This window comes from Vidua chalybeata, chromosome 8 (genome assembly GCF_026979565.1).
Source record: "Vidua chalybeata isolate OUT-0048 chromosome 8, bVidCha1 merged haplotype, whole genome shotgun sequence".
In the NCBI taxonomy this organism is placed as follows: domain Eukaryota; kingdom Metazoa; phylum Chordata; class Aves; order Passeriformes; family Viduidae; genus Vidua; species Vidua chalybeata.
Window position 1 is genome coordinate 32135493 of NC_071537.1, and position 24168 is coordinate 32159660.

General features: G+C 48.0%; 1 protein-coding gene across 2 annotated transcripts in view; it reads right to left on the reverse strand.

Moving 5' to 3' along the window:
- The window catches only part of PRKG1 (protein kinase cGMP-dependent 1), a 373843-nt gene that overhangs the window by 343496 nt on the left and 6179 nt on the right, over positions 1-24168 (reverse strand). The window contains exon 1 of one of the 2 annotated variants that reach the window (XM_053948821.1): positions 1285-1595. The exons of the other annotated variant lie outside the window; for it this stretch is intronic. Coding sequence (XP_053804796.1) covers positions 1285-1595 — 311 coding nt within the window. Of the gene's footprint in view, positions 1-1284; positions 1596-24168 lie in introns of those variants that run through there. 2 annotated transcript variants of the gene reach the window in all.

Genomic DNA, 24168 nt, shown 5'->3' on the forward strand with positions numbered 1-24168 from the left:
GCCAGGCGCCTTAAAAGGACAAAATCTCCGTGGCGGTGGGAACGGGGGGCGGGAACGGGAATGTGGGAATGGGAGCGGGACCGGGAAGCGGCGGGGCGGCAGGAGGGGCACACGAGGCCCGGCCCGGCGGGTCCGGCCATGGCGGCCGCCCTAAGGGCGGGCAGTTGCCTGGAGACGGCGGGGCCCGCCATGGCGGCGGGAAAGGGTCGAGGCTGCGCGGGCAGCGCGGCCAGCCCCGGCACAGTCCCCGAGGGGACGCTCCGGCAGGGTCCCCATGCCCCGCCGCCTCTCCCCGGGCACCGTCCCTGTGCCCCGGCACCGCCGCCCGCGGCACCGTGCCCGCATCCCGGAGCCCGCCCGGCGCACACGCTCCCCACTACCGGCATGGCTCGGGGATCCGCCAGCGCTCCCCGTTATCATCCCGCCAGGAAGATGCCGGCCGCGGAGAGAAGGAGGGGATTTTGCCCATCGACGGGGAGGTTGCGCCCCGGCCCCGCACATGGAGCCTGGCGCGGCGAGCATCCGCTCATCACCTCTTCCCTTTTTATCCCTTGAGGAGCGCCGAACCAAAGGCACGGAGATGTACCGGCCAGGAAAAAGGCACTGAGCGAGGCAGGACTCCTCTTCCCCATTAAGACGCTCTGATTTCCCTAATCTGCGGCAGGTGTGAAACCGGGGCAGCGCATCCCCCGGCGCGCCGGCACCTGAGGATCCCCGCAACTTTCCCTGCCCCCCGCACACCCTCCGGCGCACCAGGACACTGCAATAAGCTCCTGCTTCTGCCAAACCCCCCTCCCCAAAACACCAGCCCCCTCCCGGAGAGCCGGGCACCGCATCCCGCCGGGCTCCAAGTTTCCCGACTGGGAATGTCTCCCTGCGGGGTCCCGCAGCGAGCCCCGGGTTTCTCCCGCTCCCTCCCGCAGCGACAAAGCCTCCATGCCCACGACACGATCCGGTTCAACCCGCCGGCAGCACCGTCCGCCCCGCCGCCCCTGTCCTTCGGAGGGATGGGGCGGCCGGGTTCCCCCGCAGCCGGGACGGGCTGTCCGGGACCCGGGCGTCCCGCTCTGCTGGCACCTCGGCGCTCACTCCTGCCGCTCTTCCCCCGCCCCCCTACCGCAAACCCGGCGCTCGCAACTTTCCCACCCCGCGGGGCCACCCGGGGAGGATGCGGGAATGCCGCGCTCCGCTCCGGTCCCTGCCCGGCGGGCGGCGGCGAGGCCGGGGATGGAGCGGGATGAGGGAGAGAGGGGAGGCTGAGCGGCGGGGTGACCCCCTGCTTACTGCGGGCTCTTGGGGTAGAAGGGGAGGGTGACGTGGCTGAGATCTTGGATGTCGAAGGCGGTGGGCTCGGCCGAGATCGCCTGGCGCTTGGTCCGCTGCTCGCCCTGCAAGGTGCCGGCGCTTTGCTGCTGCGCCTGCTGCGTGGCGGGCCGGATCACCGAGCGGTACTTGTCCAGCTCGTTCTGCAGCTTCTGGATCAGTTCGTCCTTCTGGTCCAACTCCAGCTCCAGCTCGTCGATGAGCGCATCCCGCTGCCGCAGCTCCTCGATCTTCTCCTGCAGCGCGTACTGTAAATCCCGCAAAGTGCCCATGGTCCTGCCGCCGCGCTCGCCCCTCGCCGCTCCCGGCAACTTTCCCCCCCAGGGCCGCCTCCCCGCGCCCGGGCCACCCCGGCCCCCGCCGTCCCCCTGGGCTCGGCCCGGCCCCGCGGGGCCGCCGCCGCAGCCGGACCCCCGGCACGGCGCTCCGGAGCCGGGGTGTTGTCAGGGGCGATGTGGATCCGCCTGCGTCAGGCCGGGCTGCCGAGGGAGCCGAGACACACACACACACACACCCGCGGCGGCGAGCGGGGAGGGAGGGGAGGCGGGCGGGCGGCGGGAGGGAGGCAGGGGCGGCGAGGAGGATGCACATGCTCGCCCCGCTCCCTGCCGCCGGCCCCGCCGTGCCCCGCGCCGCCCACGCCCCGCGGGCTGCCGAGGAGGGAGGGGGCCGACCGGGAGCAGCTGCCGGTGCCTGCCCTCCCGGCCTTCAGCTGGAGGCCAGCACACAGGTCCGAGCCGCGGACCTCCCGTCCTGCTCCCCTCCCTCCCTCTGCTCCGCTCAAGGTGCCACGTCTCCTTAAAGAACTTCTCCCCCCTTTGCTTTTCTTTTAAAGAGCCGGTTTTTGTTGTCTTCCCCGAGTGGAAGCACAAAGCAGCGTCTGGCATGGCTCCTCCTCAAGCCTCAGCAAGCTCCGGGCTCCAAAAACCCAGATTTTCATGGGAATATCGGTCAAGTCTGTCTGCACTGCAAAAGCCTGGAGGCAGGGCATCTGGCTTTCAGAGCACTGAAAAACACCCCCTTTAACTTAAAATCTGGGAAATTTTCTGCCTGCCCCAAATATCCATGCGAAAGCCCAAGTTTCTGCTGTACCAAACTGATCAGACTTCCCCAGAGTGCAGGGTTTTCCTTCATGCACTCAAGGTTTTCTGTGTGGCCCTACCTCTGCCATACAGCTCACGGGGCTGCAGCACAGAAATAACAAAATGAAATAAATGAGCCACGGTGGCCAAGTCCTCGGTGCCAAACGATTCTGGGTTCTTCCATTTGCCAGGCGCTGAAGGGCCAGCAATGCTCACCCTGAGAGCACAGCTCCAGCCTTGGCTCTCTGGGGAAGAAACAGGGGGCTGTGAGCTGTTTTGGGGATTCCTGGTCAAACCATCCAGCCTGGAGGAGCCAGTAGTAAAAAGCCCCAGAGCATAGGAACCTCACCAAAGCTTCTGCAGCACTGGGGCACTGGCACAGTTTCATGCTCTGAGGTTTTCAGTAGCTGTTTTCTGTTCCCTCTTGGAGAGTTTGATCTGGGGAGGAGGAGGATGCAGCAACAACCCTGAATGTGTTTTTTGGAGGTGGATGGCACCTACACGTTTGTGTCTAGACCTCCCATGCCAGGCATGAGCTGGGAGTGCCAGACATCAGCCCCTGCTTATGGGGCTGAGCTCCTTTGGCCTTGCCCTTTTTTTTTTTTTTTTTTTTTTTCCTGTTACACACTGGCTCTAGCTTTCAACCTGCAGCTGGTTTTTATAAAACAAATTTATAAAAGAGAACAGATGAGGAATTAGAGCTGCTCCCTGCTCCACACTGTTGCTGGAAAGGGCCTGGCCTCTGCTCACAGACATGAGGCTTTGCAGGTTTTCATGCATTTGATCCTGCATTTTTCAAATGCATGTGGAAAAGGGGGTGGGGAATTGGGTTATGCAAAACTCTTCAGTTTTCAGTCCCCTTGATACATTCGTGCCAGGCACAAAGCAAAGTCCCCCAGTTGTTTCCATGGGTTTAAGTCCAGACAGCATTTTTTTACTGTCTATTCCCCCTATTTCCATCTCACATAACTCACTGGGAACAAAAGTACCAAATATTTGCTGAACATTTCCATTTTAAAGACAACAGGCATTAAACAGATGCATTCCTGCTGCCTACAAACTGAGAATAAGTGATAAATAAAATATTTTAACAGCATTCAGCCAACACACTGTACATTTTATTGCTTTCCTCCCTGCAGAAGTGAAATCTGCAGGAGGGAGAGGTGATACAGTTACCTGAAGCCCACCAGGCTTCAAAAGAATCACGGCCCTGGAGAAAACTGGTGCATAATTTCTCAGTGACAAGCAGTAAAATAACATTACTTTGTTTCAATGAGAAGGGCACAGCCCGGGACTGAGATAGCAATGCCCCAGAACGGAAAGGATCCACAGAAAACCATGAGAAATTATGGAACGTAAAGCTGTCAAGGAATTTAGCTGAGTGTATCTGAAATGTGTATTCATCTCCAGGTAGGAAGCAGATTTTTATCAGACCCTTGGGAGTCTCAAGAGAGATTTTTATGGCTCAGGTTTAGATTTGGGACCATAACCAGCAGCTGTCAAGCCCAAGGCCAGTGTTCCCTGGTTTAAAGATGAGACCAAAGCAGCCCAAAGGGCTTCACAAGCCAACAGCAGAGCTCTGTCATGGGAAGGCAGCTGGCAGTTGCCTATTCCTGGCTATTCCCTGCTCTCCCAAAAAAACAGAGCACAGAAACCACGAGGCCAGCACAGATCCTGCTGTGGGATCTCGGGGACCCCAGGGTACCACCCCACTCCAATAAAAATAAATCCTATGGTCCCATTCCTTTCAATTTAAAGCTCTCAATAAAATAAATCAATAAATAAATGGATCTCAGGCTCAACAGAGCAACTGCTTTGTCTGCTTGATCCAGGGAATGGAAAGGAAGAGCTTTAGGGAGAAGAATGGCAGGAATGCACCAACTGGCTTGGTATTGGGTGAAGCTGCTCACAGCTTAAGGAAACCTTCGGCTATGAACTTCCCAAAGCCTTTTCCTGCTCCCTCCACTGCCAGAGTGTGCCTGGATGTCGAGTGGGAAGCCAAAAAAAAAGAGCATCTGCAGAGATCTGCCCCAGAGCACAGCACACCAGGGCTGGCTGGTGGGAATCACATGGAGCAGGGATGTTTCTCCTCTCCGCTGCACTCACAATATTTCCTGTCTGCACAGCTCCAGGGTTTTGATACCTTCTGCTTCTGAACCTTTTCAGGGATCATCTGTCACCAAATGCACCCACTCAGCTGCCATTTTTCAAGCTGAAACTGTATTTGAACACTGTCTATCCTGCAAACACCTCCCTGGATTCCCAAGACGAGGCTCAGGGAGCTGGCACAATCCCTGACAGGCTAATGTCACCTTGCTCCAACCGGCCAGGACAGCACGGACAGAGAGGCTGGACATGCACCACTGCCCACATACATAAACATCTTCCTCCTCCTGGATGTGGTGTTTGTTCCCTGCCTAATCCACTCTACTCTTTTCCCAAAATATCTGCAGGAGCAGATCAGCCCGTGGCAGAAAGTTGAACCAGCTGGATTTTGTGCTGGATTATCTTGCTTTGTGCAGGTTTGGGAAGGTCTGTGACCTGCAGGGCTCTGCCCTCCACTGGCACACAATCAAATTCCTGCCCTGCCTGCGCAGTCACAGCAACACCTTTATGATGAGAAGGAACTACAAGAATACAGGAAAATTTCGAGGGAGGCAGCACAGCAGCTGAACCCTTCCAAGAAGCACCACGAGGTGTGGTCACACCTGAGACTCACCACATCTCATCCATGGCATGCCACCTGCTATTTCACCACGTCCCCAAAATCCACAAGTCCCCAAGGCAGTCCCCAAGGCAGAGCAAGGAGTGCCACCTACTGAAACACAGGCACACCCGACTCCTCCCTAAGGCACATCTGGCCATTCCTTTCACCCCAAAACCCCTCTGGCAGCTCCTTGTGGGGCCACAGAGCCCTACAGATTTATAGGGGGCACCTGGGAACTAATTCAGCCCCCAGGAATGAGGATGAAGCTGAAATTGCTGTGTCAAAACAGCCTTGCCAAGATGAAGGAGCAGGAATTGAATATCTGGGAAGTGCTTCAGCCTCTTTTCTCTAGGAAAACAAGACCTATTTTCTCACCGTACTGGATGTTCCTCCTCCCTATTTTGGTCCTTTCCAGAGCCTCTAATACAAAAGTGAAAGTCATTTGTTCCTCCCTACAAAGGGATGGAGATATCCAGCTCTGAGCACTGTCATTCAAACCCCATTGATTCCTGCATGCTGGAATTCAAATCAACACCTGAACTGGATTATCCTGATGACTTTCCTTTAGGGCATCAGTTCTTTCCACGCTCAATAAGAAACATTGAGAAGTGTGAAGAGCATGCAGCCATTCCAGGAAATCCTCTCAGGATGAATCCGGGGTAGAGTGCATGAGAAGGAAAAGAAAAATACGGGGGCTTATTAAGGGAACAAAAAATTGTTGGCTGCAGAAGAAGCCGAAGGAAAAAATAACAATGTGCTGTTCTGCAGTTGTAATGCATTTAGCTTCTTATATCACATTAGGGACATGCAGAACACCAAAATGAATGTTTGTGTCATGCAAAACCAAAGGAGGAGACATTGGGAGCATGGAATAGCAGAGGATTCTCCGGGAACACTGTGGTTTTGATCACACACCACATCGAAGATTTAAATTCTCCCTTGTTTGCCCTTTACCTGGGAGGAAGAGATGGATGGCACAAAGCACGTCCTGTCAATACAAGGTGAGAGATCTCCCTCCCCTTGTTGTTTTTGCAGGCTGGAGCAAAGCCTGGGCTGTGCTTCCTGCTGGGTGGGCTGCAGAGCTGAAACAGCACCAGTATCACTCATCTCATTACAAGCTCTACAGAAAAATGGCACCAGAAAATCATTCTCGGTAGCCACAAGTTTAACAAGCCCTTCAAATCTTGTTCCCTCCATCAAAGCAAACAAAACCATCCCTCTGACTTCTTCTCCCCACTGACAAGACCCTATTGCCACCATCTCTGGCCACACATCTGCAGAAACCTCTGCCCTCCAAAAGCAGGAAGATTTTCTCCCATGACACACAGAAAATTGGATTTTCATCAGCTCACCCCTCCAGCTGTGTGCACATGGTGGCTGTGTATCCCCACAGCCCTCCAGGGTTAAGGGAATGCTGTGGGATTCCTGGGAGCACTTCTCACATCCTCAGCCTGAATGACATCCTTGGGGCCAGGCTTTCTCCAGGAAGGACCACACACATGATCCCGAGCCCTCCTGAAGGAACCAGGGCCATGATCCTCATCCCTCCTGTCCAGACACACTGCAAGTGACTGGCTCATTTTTCCCACTTTCCAGGAAAGGCTGGACTGCCCAGCACAATCAGACACAGGCAGAGCTTAAACACTTCTTCCTCTGGGTTGAATTAAGCCAGAAACCAGTTCTAAATGATTCAGCTGCCTTAAGAAGTCTCCTTAGGCTCGGATTAAGCAGAAATTTGTTCTGCAAGCTGCCAAAATAAACTCTCGGTGCTCTTTGCAGTTGCCACAATTAGACACTGCCCATGCCCTGCTTCTCCCAGCAGTCCTGGGGCACTGCCTATGTAGAGCAAAAAGCAGCATTTATACAAGGCAGGCCCTGGAAATGCTGTTTTCCATTTGCTTTAAGCCATGAAAGCAAATGAACCCAGGGACCAATTAAATGAAATGCAGGGAAGCAGATTTAGTCGTGGAGCCATGAGATCCAGAATGCAACAGAGGTGAAGTCTGTAAAAAACATCAACTCCGTTGATGTTGCTGGGAAAACAGGTTCACTCTGCTCCCACACACATCTCTGCTGGACTGGGGAAGCTGGAACAGTTGAAGGCAGGTGGGAGCCATGTGCTGGGTCTGGTTTCCACAGGGACAGCCAGGCCAGCTCCCTTCCACTTCTCATCAGCCAGAGCTGAATGCTGGGGGCAGCCTGTGCTCAGTGATCCTGTGACATTCACTGCCCCCCACACATTCCTCCTTGGATTGCATCTGTTCTACACCTTTCCCATACAAAATCACCTCTGGGCTTGTCTTTATCTGGGTCTCCAACAAGCAACAACTGCTCCCAGGGCACCCTTGGAATCACAGAAGGGTTTGGGTTCAAAGGGACCTTAAATCTCAGCTCATCCCACACCTGCCATAGCAGGGACACCTTCCACTGTCCCAGGCTGCTCCAAGTCCTGTCCAACCTGGCCTTGGGCACTGCCAGGGATCCAGGGGCAGCCCAGCTGCTCTGGGCACCCTGTGCCAGGGCCTGCCCACCCTCCCAGGGAACAATTCCTGCCCAATATCCCATCCATCCCTGCCCTCTGGCACTGGGAAGCCATTCCCTGTGTCCTGTCCCCCCTTCCCTTGTAAAGAGCCTCTCCATGCTTCTTGTAGCTCCTTCAGGCATTGGAAGGCCACAGTGAGGTCACCCCAGAGCTTCTCCTCTCCAGGCTGAACAATCCCAGCTCTGCCAGAGCACTGGTCCTTGTCAGATGCTGGGGAAAACTTGGGCTCACCAAAAAAGAGATTTGTTCCACCAGACAGCTGCAATTCTTCTCTGTTTCCTTGTAAAACACAACACAGCCACAGCTGAACTCCTCAGTTTCAGCTTTCCCCCTCTGACCCACGCTGCCTTGTGCACATCACTCATTGTTTTAGTCACGGTGCTCCGGCTGCAAGAGGTGGAAAGCAAAACCCTCAGGAAACTGAGAACAGCAAGAAGCTCATTGCCCACCCCCAAATTATATTAATTGATAGCAGTTCATTTCTCCAGCCTTATTCTGAGGCTGTTTGATGCCATTCCTTCACTTTGAGGGTTTCACAGTGACAAACCTCTCAGCAGCCCTGAGCATTTGCAATTCTGGGTGCTCCCTCTGCTCACCCCTTCAGATCCTGCAGTGTTTCTTATCTCTCCTCTCCAGTAATGCACCACTCACCTCCCATAATTGCCTTGGTCTGTTGTTTTGATTTATCCAGCCGCCAAAACAATTCATTTATATTTGAAATTGGATTAGAAATAAACACAAATTCTGCTCCCCCGATATGAAAATAACCAGTGTGTTACCATTATTTCATGACACATTGAGAACAAGTGTCCTGTCTCTTTATACAATCAGTTTAATTCCCCTGCTTATTAAAAAAATATGATTTGGCTGTTTCAGGTATTTATAATAATAAACACAAACAACAGATTTCAAATCTGGGGTTTACATGCCTAGAGAACAGGCTGGTATTTCTTTTAGCTGCACTGAGAGTTGCCTTCCTTTTTAAAAACAGATTTGTGGCAGGATTTATCCTGAAGTCTTTGACATTTGCATGTCCTGAGCAACTGGAAATATTCCACTGGAGCACCAGACTCTTACTCAGGGATCTACAGGTGTTTATGGCCACAATTCCAGCAACACTAAACCCTTCCTCTCCGAGAAACATTTCCCAAAAAGCTCTGTCCACAGGAGCTGAGCCCTGTGATCATTTAAGGCTCAGAGTCAATGGCTGCACCCCACAGAGGGCCCAGCTTGTTACAGTACCAAGGAAATATCCATGAATCATCCAGGCACAGTCTGCAAACAGGGCTCACATCAGGCCTCACAAAGGTTTTACTGCACTCCACTGACTTCTACAGCGATTTCTTATTTATGCTTGGGCGAACTCCATCAAGTTGGGCTCTCAGAGTGTGTAAAATGTTTATATTCACCGTTTTCTCTGTCAGTGTTTGCAGGGACTGATTGCTCTACTCATCAGAGCATTAGAGACCAGCACTCACCTGATTTCCTCAGCACGGCCAACATCTCTCAGCTGAGTGCCCTGGGTGAGTCACGGGGTGGGCAGAGCTTTTATCCTCTCCTTTCTTCCATTTCTGGTGCAGATTAGCAGCCAAACCCCTGGCTGTGGTTGGCACTGCTCCACCTCCTCACCTGCCCTGGTGTTCCTCACTCCAGTTCCATTCCCAGCTGCTTTTCCTCTGACCTTAACCCCTCTCCATGGCAGAGAATTCAAACATGCCAGGAAGGTTCACCCATGCACTTCTTCCCCACCAGCTCCCAATCTTTGGTTTGTGTGGAAAACAGCACAGTTGTCACTTCTGGGGAATTGTGATACCAACTACTGGGAGCTTCCTCAAACCTCAGGAGAAAAATCTCTTGGAAGTGATGCTGCTGCAAAGGCAAAAGTGTTGTGGGTCTGCTTCTCTGTGGTTGGAAAAGAAAGATCTCTTGGCTGGAACTGATCTTTTATATAATCACAGAAGGGTTTGGGTTCAAAGGGACCTTAAAGCTCATCCCATCCAGTGCCACCCCTGCCATGGGCAGGGACACCTTCCACTGTCCCAGGCTGCTCCAAGCCCTGTCCAACCTGGCCTTGGGCACTTCAGGGATCCAGGGGCAGCCACAGGGATCCAGTGACAGGATCTTCCAGGCACTTCCAGGGATCCTCTGGGCACCCTGTGCCAGGGCCTGCCCACCCTCCCAGGGAACAATTCCTCCCCAATATCCCATCCATCCCTGCCCTCTGGCACTGGAAAGCCACTCCCTGTGTCCTGTCCCAAGTCTCTCCCGCTCTTTCCTGTAGCTCCTTCAGGCCCTGCAAGGCCACAATTTGGTCACCCCAAAGCTTCTCCTCTCCAGGTGAACAATCCCAGCTGTCCCAGCCTTTCCTCCCAGCAGGGCTGCTCCATCCCTCTGCTCATCCTGGTGCCTCCCCTGGGCTCTCTCCAGCAGCTCCAGGTCCCTCCTGTGCTAGCCCCAGGTGATTTCTCTGCAAGAACCCTTTATGTTGCAGCTTTCTCTCCTCTGGCCCAGGCAAGAGGGCCCTTTCCCCAGTTTCTGCAATGTCAACACACAAAGCCCCACATCCAAACCCATCTCCAGAGCCCCTGGCACAGGAGGAAGGACCAATACGAGGCACAAACCCTGCATCGTGCAGCAGGAGAGCAACACATTCCAGATCCCTGCACCCAGAGCAGGAGAGCAAACTCACAGCCTGCTTCCAAACTGTGGGAAATGGATTTGTAGAAAATTTTTAAAGCTTGACAGAAGGCTTACGTAGTACGTATCTGTATGTAAACTTTGAGATAAGGAATGTTGACTTAGAAATGCCATGGAATAGGACAGACATTGTTGAGAGAGAAATGGAACTAAAAACAAGTTTTAAAAGGTAGCTTTGTAAAAAAGACTCGTTATTTTAGAGAAATGGAATTATGAATGATGCATTGTAGTAGGACTTAAGAGGGGCAATTGTAGATTATTTGTTTTAAAGTATTTATAGTATGGTGTGGTTAAAGTTGATAGCTTAAAAAACGTTTATAATGTCTTGAAATTGAGAAACAGTTGGCTTCCAAACCACCCCTGCTCCTTTCCACACACAAAAACCGCTTTGTTTTAGCTTTGTACCCGCTGTTTCCTTTTTTCCCTTTCGCTTCCAAGGCAGGGCTATCAGCAGGGACAGTTTGCCGCTGATGCTTTGGGCGGGACGCGGCTCCTGTGCCACCTCCCCAGTGGGAGCTGCTGGCTCTGCTCCCTTACACGGCCCGCAGCTCGGGCAGGCACAGCATTCCCCGCATTCTTCGCTTTTTCCCTACTTTTCATCCCCGTTTCTCCCGGCAGCAGGGAACACAAACTCGAGGAGTAAGGCCGCCCTCTGCTGCCCTGCACCAAACATTGGGCAAGCGACACCACCGCCAGAAAAAAAACAACAAAACAGAAAAGCTACCCAACAAAAAACATCCCCAAAGCGACCAAAATGCAATATTGTCATCGCAGAAAAAAAAAAAAATAGCAATAATATTGCTCAAGCCTAGCTTTAACACATTAACTTATTCGGTTTCTCTGCAAGGGGCTACCACAACTTTTTAATCACAAGTTTTTCATGAGTTACCCACTACAACTCCCTAAAAAGTGAACACGTGGCATCTTAAGGCGCTTATTTATATAAAAAAGGACATTTATAAACCCACGGCACAGTCTGTAGGTCCCTTACAGCAATCAAACACAGCCTGCTTCTGCTTAATATTAATTTTGCTCAATAAAGAAACTGTTTCAGAGACGCAACAACTCTGCCTGCAAGCACCACTTTTTGGGTGGGTTTTCTTTACCATTCCTGTGGTGTGGTAAATAATACCAGACTTCAATAATACCATCTCTTTGTTCCCCCTTAAAGAGAGGCAAGAGATTGATCAGGTGTAAGCTGGAATCAATGATTCAATGCAGTAATGGGCATTACAGCACTGATTTGCACCCACTCCTGGCTCAACTCCCAATCACCCAGAGCGTGCACACAAAATTCAGGACACACAGACCCAAAACATCCCTATTTTTTAGTATTAATGACCACTCTGAAAAATGAAGGGGGTTTATTTCCTCTATGCATGCCACATTTTTTTGTCTCATGTCTTTGAATTTTAAATTATTCCGTTTTCAGGTGTCTGGCTCTTTTTACTCTCCATTTATATTCCCTTGTAAACTCCCAGAAAAGTCAATTAAATTTAAATAGCCGCAAATATTTCACTGAAATTGCAGTTAATCCATCACCTCCTCAAAACCCCATGACAAACCCCAACTTCCCAAACTGCTCTGATCTATGGATAAGGTCAAGTTTTGCAAGCAAACTCTGATTTTAAAAGCCATTAATGCAATTTTCAAGCAGAATTAGTATTGATTGGGCAGCAGAACAGCAAATACTGAGCATGGAGGGGTAAATTACGGGAGAAAAAAAAAAAAAAACAAAACAGGAGCCTCACTAGGATGGGGGAATTTAAGTAAATATGTTTTTTATCCCTCAAGCTTCTCTATATTTTTGTAGGAGATACCCAGGACAGGAGGTAAATAACGTTTGCAAAAGGCAAATCAAACCCAAGCAGATTAAATAATTCCAAAAAATAAAACAATCCTCAGGAGAAACCTCCCAGTACCCAGTTCTTTAGTAGTATAAAATCCCTACCAGGAGGTGAAATTGGAGGTGGGAACCCCAAATCCAGGCCATAGATGAGCCACATTCTGCCATCTCTGCTCCTCCAAAAGAAGATAAAACTTAGGAATTTACCCCCTCACTTCTCCTATTTAAAGGTTTCACCAAATCCCTCACAGCTGGAGCAGGTTTGGAGCTCTTCAGTGGAGAATTCACCTCACCTGGGTAATTCCCTGATGAGAGGTAAAGCTCAGCGCAAACCCTTTCATGTCAGCTTGGGAAAAGTCTCAGGCATTCCTTAAACTTCTTCTCTCATGAACCCAATTCCAGCAGGTTCTTCCAGTTCTTCACAGTGCAAAGCAATGCTTATTATCAACCCAAGAGCAGGGGGGAAATGGGAATATTCTCCACTTATAACTAAATCCGTTATTTCTTCTCACCAGAAAAGCCTTTGAACATGAACTCAGGTTTTGTTGGCCACTGAATGGCAAGTGATGTGTTTGCAAAATTAAGCTTTCCATTTGTAGGGCATTATTAGGACTTGTTTCATTATACTAATGGGTTTTAAATATTTTTTTTTTCTTTAATTTTTCTTCCACTTCAGCAACATACAGAAAATAAAGAGACTGGCACATCACACTACTGCAGAACCATCTTCAAGTTCTTGCAGAGAGCAGTGATTAAAGCTTTAAAAAATGTACCTGTTTCCCCCCTGAAGGAACAGAGAGCTGCTGGAACATAAATCCACCTGAATTAGAGCACAGCTCGTCTGCTGATCATTCAAACCACACGGTTTAATCCATCTCTTGTAACTGCAGCTTTAGTTTGTTTCATTTTATCTCATTTTTGTGCCTGAAAAATCACAGCAACCCAAAGGATGAACTTAATTGCACCTCCAGCGAGCTGCACGGGTTAATTAACATAATTACTCATTCCTAGCCTGGTCAGCTCCCTGCATTCATCTGCTGCACACCCAGCCTGAATAATTCAGCAGGTATTCATTATTTATGGCCTGGAGCTCTTCAGAAGGAGTTGCTGGCAGTCATTGCCAAGCATTGGCAAAGCCAAGCCCTGCCCCACCAGGCCCAGTTCAGCTTTATCCTGGGCATCACAGCAGGGAAAATGGGAAGGGGCTGCATTTAACAAAAAAAAAAAAAAAAAAAACCATGTTTTAAATCTCCCCACATCCAGCACGTGATTTATCAGGTGTGAGTTTGTGGGATCTAAGTTGGGCAATTTCCTGGGGGCTCCCCTGGCAGGGGAGACTTTTCTGGAGTAGTTTTATGTTAGGAATGAGAGATGCATTGGATTTTTTCAGTCTTCAGCTTCTGTTGATTGTTATTTTATGAAAACGTCAGTACACTGTCTGCACCAGACTCTGTGTGCAGGAAAAAACAGCACAAAAATGGCTAACAATCTCTTGTTACAAGGCCTTTTAAGTTTAATCAAAAATTAAGTTACTCAATTAAGAAGTGACACTTAAATTATGGGGTTTTTTCTAACTTAATAACTGACCCTTAAAGACTTGCAATGTGGATTTTTTTACTTAATTACAAGATCCTACTGAAGAAGAAGAAAGAAGCTTGAGACAACACTTTGTACCCTCTATCTTGTATTTATCTATAGCATGCTTAAAATTTTAAAACTTAAATTTCTCACCCATGTGACATAATACACTACTCTCTACAATCTCTATAATCTATTTCACACTTCTGTGGTTTCTCATTTATCTTGAGGCTTTGGACATTTTCCCCATGAATGAGGGTCAAAGTCAGTGCTCCCCTGGGGGTCAGGACATCCCAGAGCAGACAGAGAAATATTCCCAGTGCCCTGGGTTTCCACAATCAGGGATGCCAGTGACACCACAGGAATCTGGGGGGGAGGAAAAAAATCCCCTTTTCCTTTTGGTTCCTTGATGGAATGGGCTGGAAAGGAGAACAGTGCAAGGCACAGGCATTGCTCCCTTGTAATCTCTGCCACGGTTTGCTCTCCTGGCTGGGTGAGCACTGGGTTTAGGCAGGGAAGGACCCTACAGCCACAAAATGGGCATTGGGACCCCCAAAAAATGGGGGTGTCACCTGTGCCCGTGCCAGAAAAGCCAGGCTGGAGCTCTCCTCCTGCTGGGGAGAGCCTCTCCACCCCCATCCTCTGCTCTGGTGGGAAGAAACTGCACCACACAAACCCAGAGAGTATGTGGGAAATGGATTTGGAAAGAGCTTTTAAAACTTAATAGATGTTAAATGTTTAACATTTGATTGAAATGTTTAAATGGATTGAAAAGAATTTATGAAACTCACTAGAAAGTTTATATAGTTTTGTATATTGGTGTGTAATCACTAAGACAAGGTGTGTTGATTTAAGGAAGATATAGAATAGAGGTAACATTGTTGAGAGAGAGATTGAGCAAGGAATAAGTCTTAATAAGTTTTAAAATATAGTTTTGTAAAAAGATTAAATATTTTGGAAAATTAAAATTGTGAAAGATAGTACAATTATGTAAAAAAATTTAAGTGATCAGTGTTAGAAGTAATAGTGATATTGTGTGGTAAATAAGCTAAAAAATATTTATAAAGAAATAAATTCGCTTTTGATAGAATGGTGTTGTTTTATTTCTTTTGTGTTTTACTATTTATTGAGACTAATAATAGAATAAAATCTTTTAAAATACCTCTCAGTTGCTTCATCTTTAGAATAGAATAAAGATAACATCATTGAGAGAGAGACTAAACTAGAAACAAGTTTCAACAAGTTTCAAAATATAGCCTTGCAAAAACACTAAGTATTTTAGGAAATTAAAACGGTGAAAGACGCATTGTAGCAAGACCACAGTAAAAGAAAAAATATAGGTAATTAGTGCTAGAAGTAATAGCAACACTGTGCAGCAAAAGCTAATAAGACAAAAAACATTTATAAAGTGTTGTAACCAGGAAATAGGTTAGCTTCTGATAGAATGCTGTTCTTCTTGTGTCCCACTATTCATCAAGACTAATAACAGAATAAAATCTTTTCAAACACCTCTCAGCTGCCCCATAAAAACTAAAAAAAAACAACAAGGGTGAAGTTTGCCCAGTGTGTGAGTAGGAAACCATGAACTCAAAGGACAAGGTACAGCCAGAGGCCAAGAAGGAGCTGTAACTCCTGGTGGCTGAGGCTGAACTGCTTTTTTGCAGTGCTAAAATCCCCCCTGTGGCAAAGGATGCAGCTGGAGATGGTGTTGAAGGAGGTAAACAAATACCTGGGAGCTGCTATTTGTCAAGGGCTTATGTGAAAAAAATAGAATAAAAATCTTATTTTACATTATAGCGACGTCATAATTGATTAAATGCTCCGTATTAAGGGGCATTTTTGGAGGGGCAGAAAAAGGCTTTACAAGAACTCGAAGATGGGTGAATCCATATGAAAAATGAGGCACCTATTTTGAACAAGGACAAACATCCAGGTGCACAAAATCCCTGGGAAAGGGGTGGCTCACCCACATCTCCACCTGCAGGTCAGCAGTGCCACCTCCAGTGCCCATCACGACCCCAGCTGAGCAGATTTATGCTCTAAAACCCCCACACCACCTGGATTTTGCCTCCCCAAGTGTGTTTATCCCCGAATCTTCCCCCTCTGCAGTCTCTGCTGCCACCCCACATCCCCTCCAGCCCCAAAGAGCTGCGCCAAGACATTTTCCAGGCCAAGCCCTGCGTGCCAGCACACAGGAGAGGCTTCTCCCCACCTCCCCGCTGGGCTTGGGGGTTTGTTTGGCAGCTTCCCCCCAGGAATCCTTCCCGATAAAAGCCCGGAATGGGAACAGGGCAGCCTTTCAGCCTGCCCCAGCCGGCTCCATGGGCAGCTCCTGGAGGGTGCTGTGGTTACCCGCAGGGCAGCACCGCCGTGCACAGCCTTTATTGAAACCTCCTGCATAAAGATCTCTGCTCTGTGGGGGCCTTCAACAGAGCAGAGGGTGGCGAGGCAGAGCTGAAAGCGTTTCTTCATTCCCAGGAAAGCCAGGGGGCTCTGCAGCCTTTCCCTCCCTCTATTCCCTGGCATCAGTTTTTGGGAGGTTTTTTTAAGCACTTCCCAGCATTAAGCTGAGGGTTGTCCCCCTGCTGGACTATGCTTTTTTTTCTGACTCAGAGATGGGACAGCTGAGACGCGTTTTAAAAACTTTTATTCCATTTTCAGTCTCATGAGAAGGGTGAGACAATGCAGGTGTTATAATTCACGCTATCACAATAAACTCTTTTCCAATTACAATACACTATAAGCATTTTTTAGCTTATTAGTTTTTACCACACTGTGTTGTAAATGCTTTAAAACTCATCATCTAAAATAACTCCTCATGGGTCTTACTACAATACATTTTTCATGGTTCTATTTCTCTAAAATATCTACTCTTTTTTACAAAACCGTCCTTTAAAACTTATTTCTAATTCTGTTTCTCTCTTAACCATATCTATCTTATTCTATAACATTTCTAAGTCAATATTTGTAATCTCAAAATTTATATACAAGTACACACTATGTGAACCTTCTATCAAACTTTAAGAATTTTCTATAAATCTACATCCCACAGTCCTCTGCATTTTCTCAGGGTTTTACCCCAAGACATGGCTCTGTTGCTGCCTTAAGTATCAAATATTTCCAGCCATGTGGAAGATAAAACTGAAATATTCCAGTGTTAAAGCTGCACTTTTCTCCCAGATCTCCTTTCCCTCCCAGAAGCCATGGCCAGGAGGGAGGTGGCATAAAATCCATCTGTCAGCTCAGCCTTACACTGAATTTCCATTAATGCTCTGGCCAGACCCAATCCAGCCCTGGTTCTCCCACATGGTACCAAACCCTTTCTTTTCTTGCACCACCAACTCTTTTGAACTGAAAAAATAGGGAGAGGTTGGCATTGCAAAAAAAAAAAAAAAAAAGAAGCAGGAGAAATACCCAGGTTTGACAGTTCTTTTACCATCAGGCCGGGGTTTTTCGGGTTGGGTGGTTCATGCTCCACAGACAATCCCAAAGGTTGGCAAACCCCTCTGAGATAGAGTCCAAGCATTCCCCAGCACTGCCAAGGACACCTCCAACCCATGTCCCCAAGTGCCACATCCACAGTTTTGGAACACTCACAGAATCACAGAATTCTCAGAATTCACAGGATCACAGAATCCCTGGGTTGGGTTGCAAGAGACCTCCAAGATCATCGAGTCCAACCCAGCCCCAACACCTCAGCTAAACCCTGGCACCCAGTGCCACATCCAGTCTGTTTTTAAACACATCCAGGGATGGGGACTCCACCACCTCCCCGGGCAGGCCATTCCAGAACTTTATCACTCTTTCTGTAAAAAACTTTCTCCTAATATCCAGCCTATATTCCCTTGGTGCAGCTTAACCCTGTGTCCTCTGGTTCTGTCAGTGCTGCCTGGAGAAAGAGCCCAACCCCACCTGAGCACAGCCACCTTTCAGGGAGTTGTAGAGAGTGACAAAGTCACCTCTGAGTCTCCTTTTCTCCAGGCTGAACACCCCCAGCTCCCTCAGCCGTTCCTCACAGGGTTTGTGTTCCCAGCCCCTCTCCAGCCTCGCTGCCTCCTCTGGACGCGCTCCAGCGTCTCAACGTCCCTCCCAAACTGAGGGGCCAGAGCTGGACACAGCACTCAGGGTTTGGCCTCACCAGTGCTGAGTACAGGGGGAGAATGACCTCCCTGCTCCTGCTGGCCACACCATTCCCGATCCAGGCCAGCAGCCATTGGCCTTCTTGGCCACCAGAGCACATTCCCAGGGCTGTGACTCCACTACTTCCTGAGCAGCCCCTTCCAAGGCCTGACCACCCTTTTGGTGAAGGAATTTCCTCTGATATCCCATCAAAACCCCCTCTGGAGCAACTTGAAGCCATTTCTTCATCCTGTCCCTGTTGCCTGGGAGCAGAACCTGAACCCCCTGGCTGCCCCTCCTGTCAGGGGGCTGTGGAGAGCAATGAAATTCCACACAGGGCTCGATCTTACTGAGGAGATGCCAAAGCTCTAAGTCCCAAAAAACCTGCACCACTCCTCATTTCCAGCCTGAATTTCCCTCCAATGCTCCTGAATGAGAAGCCCACTTAAAAAGACAAATCTGTGTTTAACCTCCTGGACACTTGTATTGCTTGGAGACCAGTAAATTCTCATTTCTTTGAGTGTCCAGGCCTGCTTTATCAGCCTGATAACCACAGTCACTACCCTGGGTATGGCTGGGGATGTGTGCAAGTGGAAAGCAGATTTGGGAAGGCAAAAGTGAGCGAGGACCTCGAGGTTTCAAAGATCAGCCAGTAATGGGATGACATTTCCTTTCTCCAAGAACATTTGTCTGTAATGAAAGTAATGCCTGAGCACGTCAAACTGGGCTGTAATTATCCCATTATCCTCATGTTGGGTCTGAAGGCTAAACTGAGATAATGTCAGTGGCAAATGCTTCCCCCACACTGGGAAATCATTCCCTCCATGGTTTCATTAGGGAAATATCAGGCTCAAGCAGCTTTTGCTGTGAGCAGGAGCAGCCTGAAACAGCACCTCAGCTTTTCCCTCAAATCCTGCTCCTTACATCTGCCCCTTAGGATGTGGATTGGGGAGAGAAGTGCTTGGAATGGGACCAGCAGAGAGAAAAGGGCAGAAGAAATCTCACCAGAACATCCTTATGTTCTCAGCAAGAGTCATGGCAATCCTGGTGTTCTCCAGGCCAAAAATCACCCCTGTTCCCAGGGCCAGGCAGCTCAGACTGAGAATAAAATAAAATAAAATAAAATAAAATAAAATAAAATAAAATAAAATAAAATAAAATAAGAATTTTGTATAATTAAATGGAAGTGTTAGCACAGCTCGGCCAAGGCAGCATGGGCTGGAAAGAAAAACCTCCAGCCCATCAACATCACACTACAATTGCCCAAATCCCACTTCATTCCCATTAGTTGAAGGGGACAGGAAGAGTCACATGATGGGGCAGTAAACTAATGGTCACAGCTGCCTTAGGAAGGAAAATATTGGGCAAGTCCCTGGATAAAAATGAACTTATGGGTCAGCACCTGAACAGATAAAACTTAGAGAAGGATATGAATACGGACAGCCAAAATACTGGAAAATAGAGTGGTTCAGGTCTTTGCACACTGGGGTTTTCAATTTTCAATAAAAGGTGGGCCAGAGGGTCACTGAGTTCTGGAATTAAAAAAAAATACATTTTGGAGAGCCAGAGAAAAGCAAATACTCCACCAGGATTTTAGCAGGTAAATGAAATCTCCCAGGTAATTGTGTCAGCCTGACATCAAACCCTGCACATCCTTTGGGATGTTCCAGCCTCCATTTAATTGTTGGAAAAATTAAGGCAGACAACAATGCCAATCCATAGAGTCTTATGGAAAACAGATCTCGTGGAATGAGCTTAGCAAGTTTTATTAAAGCACCTCCAAATTGGGCGGAAAAAAGCATTTGCAGCCATGCAAAGCAATTAAAAGGCTGCTGTGACGTGGCTGAGTCACAAACTCAGCTCCTTGGGAGCATCTCCAGCTCCAGGGGATTTTATCCTGGCGCAGGAAGGGTTAAAAGTGAGGGAAAGGCGCTTGGGAGAAGCGTGGGAAGGACAGCAAACAGGCAGGGCAGGAGGAGCAGCTGGGCCGGGAGGCTGAGACAGACCCAGGCTGGAAATGCGGAAGCAATATCGAAGGCAGAGCCATTGGGGCAATTAACTCCCCTGCAGCTCGCGGGGCAGGGCTTTGAGCGGGATGGGCAGGGGGGATTTTATTGAGGACAGAAACGCACCCGTGGAAACAAAACCTCCACGGAGGCCAAGGGCTCATCTGCAAATGGGGCTGGATGAACAAAGCTGGCCCTGCTGACCCCCTGGGATTCCCACCCAGGAGCTGGAGCCCTTCCCATTCCTCCTGTGCCACCCAGCATCTCCCAGCCCCGCCAGAAGGGCTCCACAAATGCAAATTTAAATCCCCTTCCCCAGGTCAGGGTTACACTGCAGGCTGGAATGGGGATGCAGGGATTTATCAGCTCCCTGCTCTCCCTCGTGATGTGAGCACCATGAGCACAACACCCACGCAAGGAGCTGCTGCTTCCAGTTCCCAGGGAATCACAGGCTGGGAGCAGGGTCAGGAAAGGAGTCACTGTGGGGGAAACCAGCTCCAGGGGACTTTTTCATCTGCTGCCTGGGATGCAGCCACCACAGAAACACTGGCTGGGGAGATTCGTGACATCATTCCATGGGAAGCTTCCCCCTGCGTTTCCCATTTGGCTTAAAGCTTTTAAAAGAGAGTTGATTTTTAGCTACTGAATATTTGGCAGCAAAAGGAAGGAGAAGGAGAAGGAGAAGGAGAAGGAGAAGGAGAAGGAGAAGGAGAAGGAGAAGGAGAAGGAGAAGGAGAAGGAGAAGGAGAAGGAGAAGGAGGAGGCTCCCCAAAACAGAAATCAACCAGCCCAACATAAAAGATGGGAATCAGCCATACCTGCTTTTAATCTCAGAGTGGAAACTACAATTTAGGGGTCAACCCAGCCAAAAAGGTGCAAGAGACAATGAGCAGCAGCAGGAACTAGAAGTGTGAGACACAACTGATGCTTTAGGATGGATTTGACTGTACAGACTCAAGAGAGATAAATCAGACCCCAAAATTTCCCTAAAACCAGCCTTCAGTTGATCCACAGCACCACTTCCACTTTGATTTTTGCTTTTCTGCCTCTAAACATGTGGAATAACCGAGTAAAATTTTTAATATTCATAATACCCACACCAGCTCAACCTATATTTTCCAGCATCTTTCCCATAGAAGAACAAGTTTCTGGTTGAAGTTGCCACAAGCATTCTCCTATCAAAAGATAAAACACTTTGAAATTCTTTTTTTTCAGGTGATTATTTAGAGGGAGGGATAAATTTCAATCCAGCTTCAAGTCTCTCTGCCCCAGCAGAGCTGAGAAATGTGGGGAAGAAGATTTAAAGTGTCAGGGTTTCTGCAGGGGAGACCAACTGCTCTGGTCTGTGCTTCCCAACAGGCATTGCAGCCTTTTCCCTGGATGGCACATGGGATAATAAACCTGCAGATCAAAGGGAGAAACGTGCTCCTGGAAGGGAGAGCCCAGCCTTGCATTACGGGATGAAAGGGAAGGCAGAGATTTCACCCTTTACTTGACACAGATTTCATAAAGCAGCATGAAAATCAGTGGGGGGGGGGGGGGGGAAACCAAAAAAAAAAACAACCAAAAAAAAAAAAAAAAAAAACCAAAAACCCAAAAAAAAAAACCAACCACAACCACCACTTTTTATGCTGCTTTCATTTTAATATTGTATTTTTTAAAATACTGAACAGCTCTTTTCTGAACTACTGAGCAGACAGAAATAAAGTAGCCGAGGAGGGGGCTGCTGTCTATTGATAAAATACACTCTCAGTGCCATTCCATGAAAATTTTCCCTCTAAGAGCTGATTTGGGGATTTTTTTTTCCTGCCTCCATGCAGGCTGAAATGGCATCAAAAATGCCCCCAAGGCTTTGTAAAAAAGGTAAACATCAAATGCAGAAAAAAACAGAATCTCTGACTGGTTTGGGTGGGCTGGCAGATGGGCAGCAAAACCACCTTGGAGATACAGCCCTGGTATTAAAATAAATATAAAAATGTATATTTTATATAAAATTTCCCAGATGAAGCAACTTCCTGGTGTTTTCCCCACCTTCCCAGAGAGCTCCTTCCCAGATTTGCTCCACTCTGCCTCTCCAAACTTTCAGAACCTTTCTGTACTTCTACAAGCATGGATTTATTTTCTTTTGAACGTTAAAAAAAAAAAAAAAAAACATGGGCTGGAGCAAGAAGGGACACTGGATGTATTTATTTCTTCCAGATTCATGATTTTTTTTTTTTTTTTTTTTTAAGATCCATTTTTAGGAAGTGTAGCAACTGCCCAGGTGTCTCTCCCTGCATCTTTCCCTGCTCCGGTCACTTCTGGGATTCCTTACAAACAGCCAAGCTGGAAGCCACCTTTGGGATGCATTATTAAGGGACTGCTTCATGCTATTTCCACCAATTCCAGGACTTAAAAGTTGAATTTTGGCTTAATAATAGCAAGCCTCAAAATTCTGTGTTGAGCCACTCAGAGGATCTGGGGTCTCAAGGAATTATTCCCAGTTTTCCTTCCCACTTCCACACACCACAGGAAAAATAATACAGAGCCAGCTCCTCAGAAATGGATGGATTAAAGAGCTAAAAAAAGTTAAATACTGGCAATACAGTGCAGATACAAAAATGGAAAGTGGAATTCTGAGATTTAGGATCTGATCTACAAACAGGTCAATAGATTTTTTTTTTTTTAAGCAGAATTTTTATACTAATTGGTCACTTAAAATCGTGGTGGTGATTTTTACCTGGGAGGATTTTATAGAAACTCCCAAGAAAGAGTAAAATGCAAATGAAAACAACTCAAAATTCCCATCTGCTGTGCTTGCTTCAATCAATCAATTAATCAATCAATCAATCAATCAATCACAGCCTCCTTTAGTGCAAACTTCATGCCAGAAACCCCAAATATTAAGATATTTCTCCTGAACCTCTTTCCCACCTGCACAGTTTCCTTCTGTGTATTTTATAGTACATAATTCTGTGTTTTCTCCCCCTGTAGCTGTTGTTTCCATCACCCCACCTGTCATTAATTTACTGCCATGAGGTGGATGTTTTCACCCCATTTTACACCTTAAAATACTTCAAAACCAGGAATCACCAAGAAAATCACTGCCAAATCTATTTACACTCCTTTGAGTCAAACTGAAGAGATTTGATCCCATTACTGGAGAGAATTTTCCCCCTTTCCCACAACACTCAGGCTCAGTCCCCAGCATGAATTAAATCCAAAAAATGGAATTTGAAATTGAAAATTATCTCAGTCCTTTATCCCTGTGGATCCCCAGGATCATCCCAGTTCCTGCCACCACCCATGGGCCGGAGCTCTGCCTTCCTCCCTCCTTTTTTAGCATCGTCTGCCTCATTTGTGACAACAGGGTTTAATTACTAATGGAACAAAAATGCTCCAAGAACACCCATGAGCAGGACACAGAAAAAAATCTCTTTGAAAAAAAAAGCAATCCTCATCTTTTCCACCCAGGAGGTCACGGCAGAGGGGAAAGCTCTTCAGGAAGCCCCTTGCCAAAGCTCTGTCAGAGATTTTCCAGGACCTGCAGCAGCTCCACAACCAAGTGGAAACCTTGGGAAGGCTTTTTCCTGAAGTTTCTCATTAGGAAAGAGGCACTCCTAAGAGTTTTATTTTAGTCCTTTCTATCCCATTTTACTCTGATAAGATTTCATCACCCAGGAGGATTTTTTCTGGAGAATTACCTTTTCCATCCTGAGGGACGACTGTGACAAAAATGACAGAACACTTCTGACAAAAGTGACACAAAAAATCCTGATGAAAAGGACACAAAAATTCTGACAAAAATTATTTTTAAAAACCTGATAGAAATTATAAAAGAGGCCAAATGAAGAGTGAGTGAGGCCAAGCAATTTTACACCACCACATCCACGGGCCACGTTTAAAAAAGCAGCAGCAAGAGGGACACAAGGACCCTTTTTCTCCTCCAGACCAAGAGAGGTCCACAAGCTGCTGCAGGAAAACAACACAATCCCAACTCCCAGCTCTTTGTATTTTTATAAATCCACTCACAACAAAGATCCAGGAGGGAAAAGCAGTTTCTGGTGGCCTTGCCTGGGAGCACAGCTGAGGTTTAGAGCCCACATGTAACCAGTTTTTCAGGGATTGGGAAGCAGAGCTCCAGGCAGAGGGAAGGTGGGGGACATGGAGATCTGGCAGCTGCCCTGAAATCTCTGGGCCTGTGGTTTGGTGCCCCAGGGGAGGCTCCAAAAACCTCCTGACTTGAGGCATTTAAAAATAGGCTGAAGGAAGAATTTGGGATGACGCTG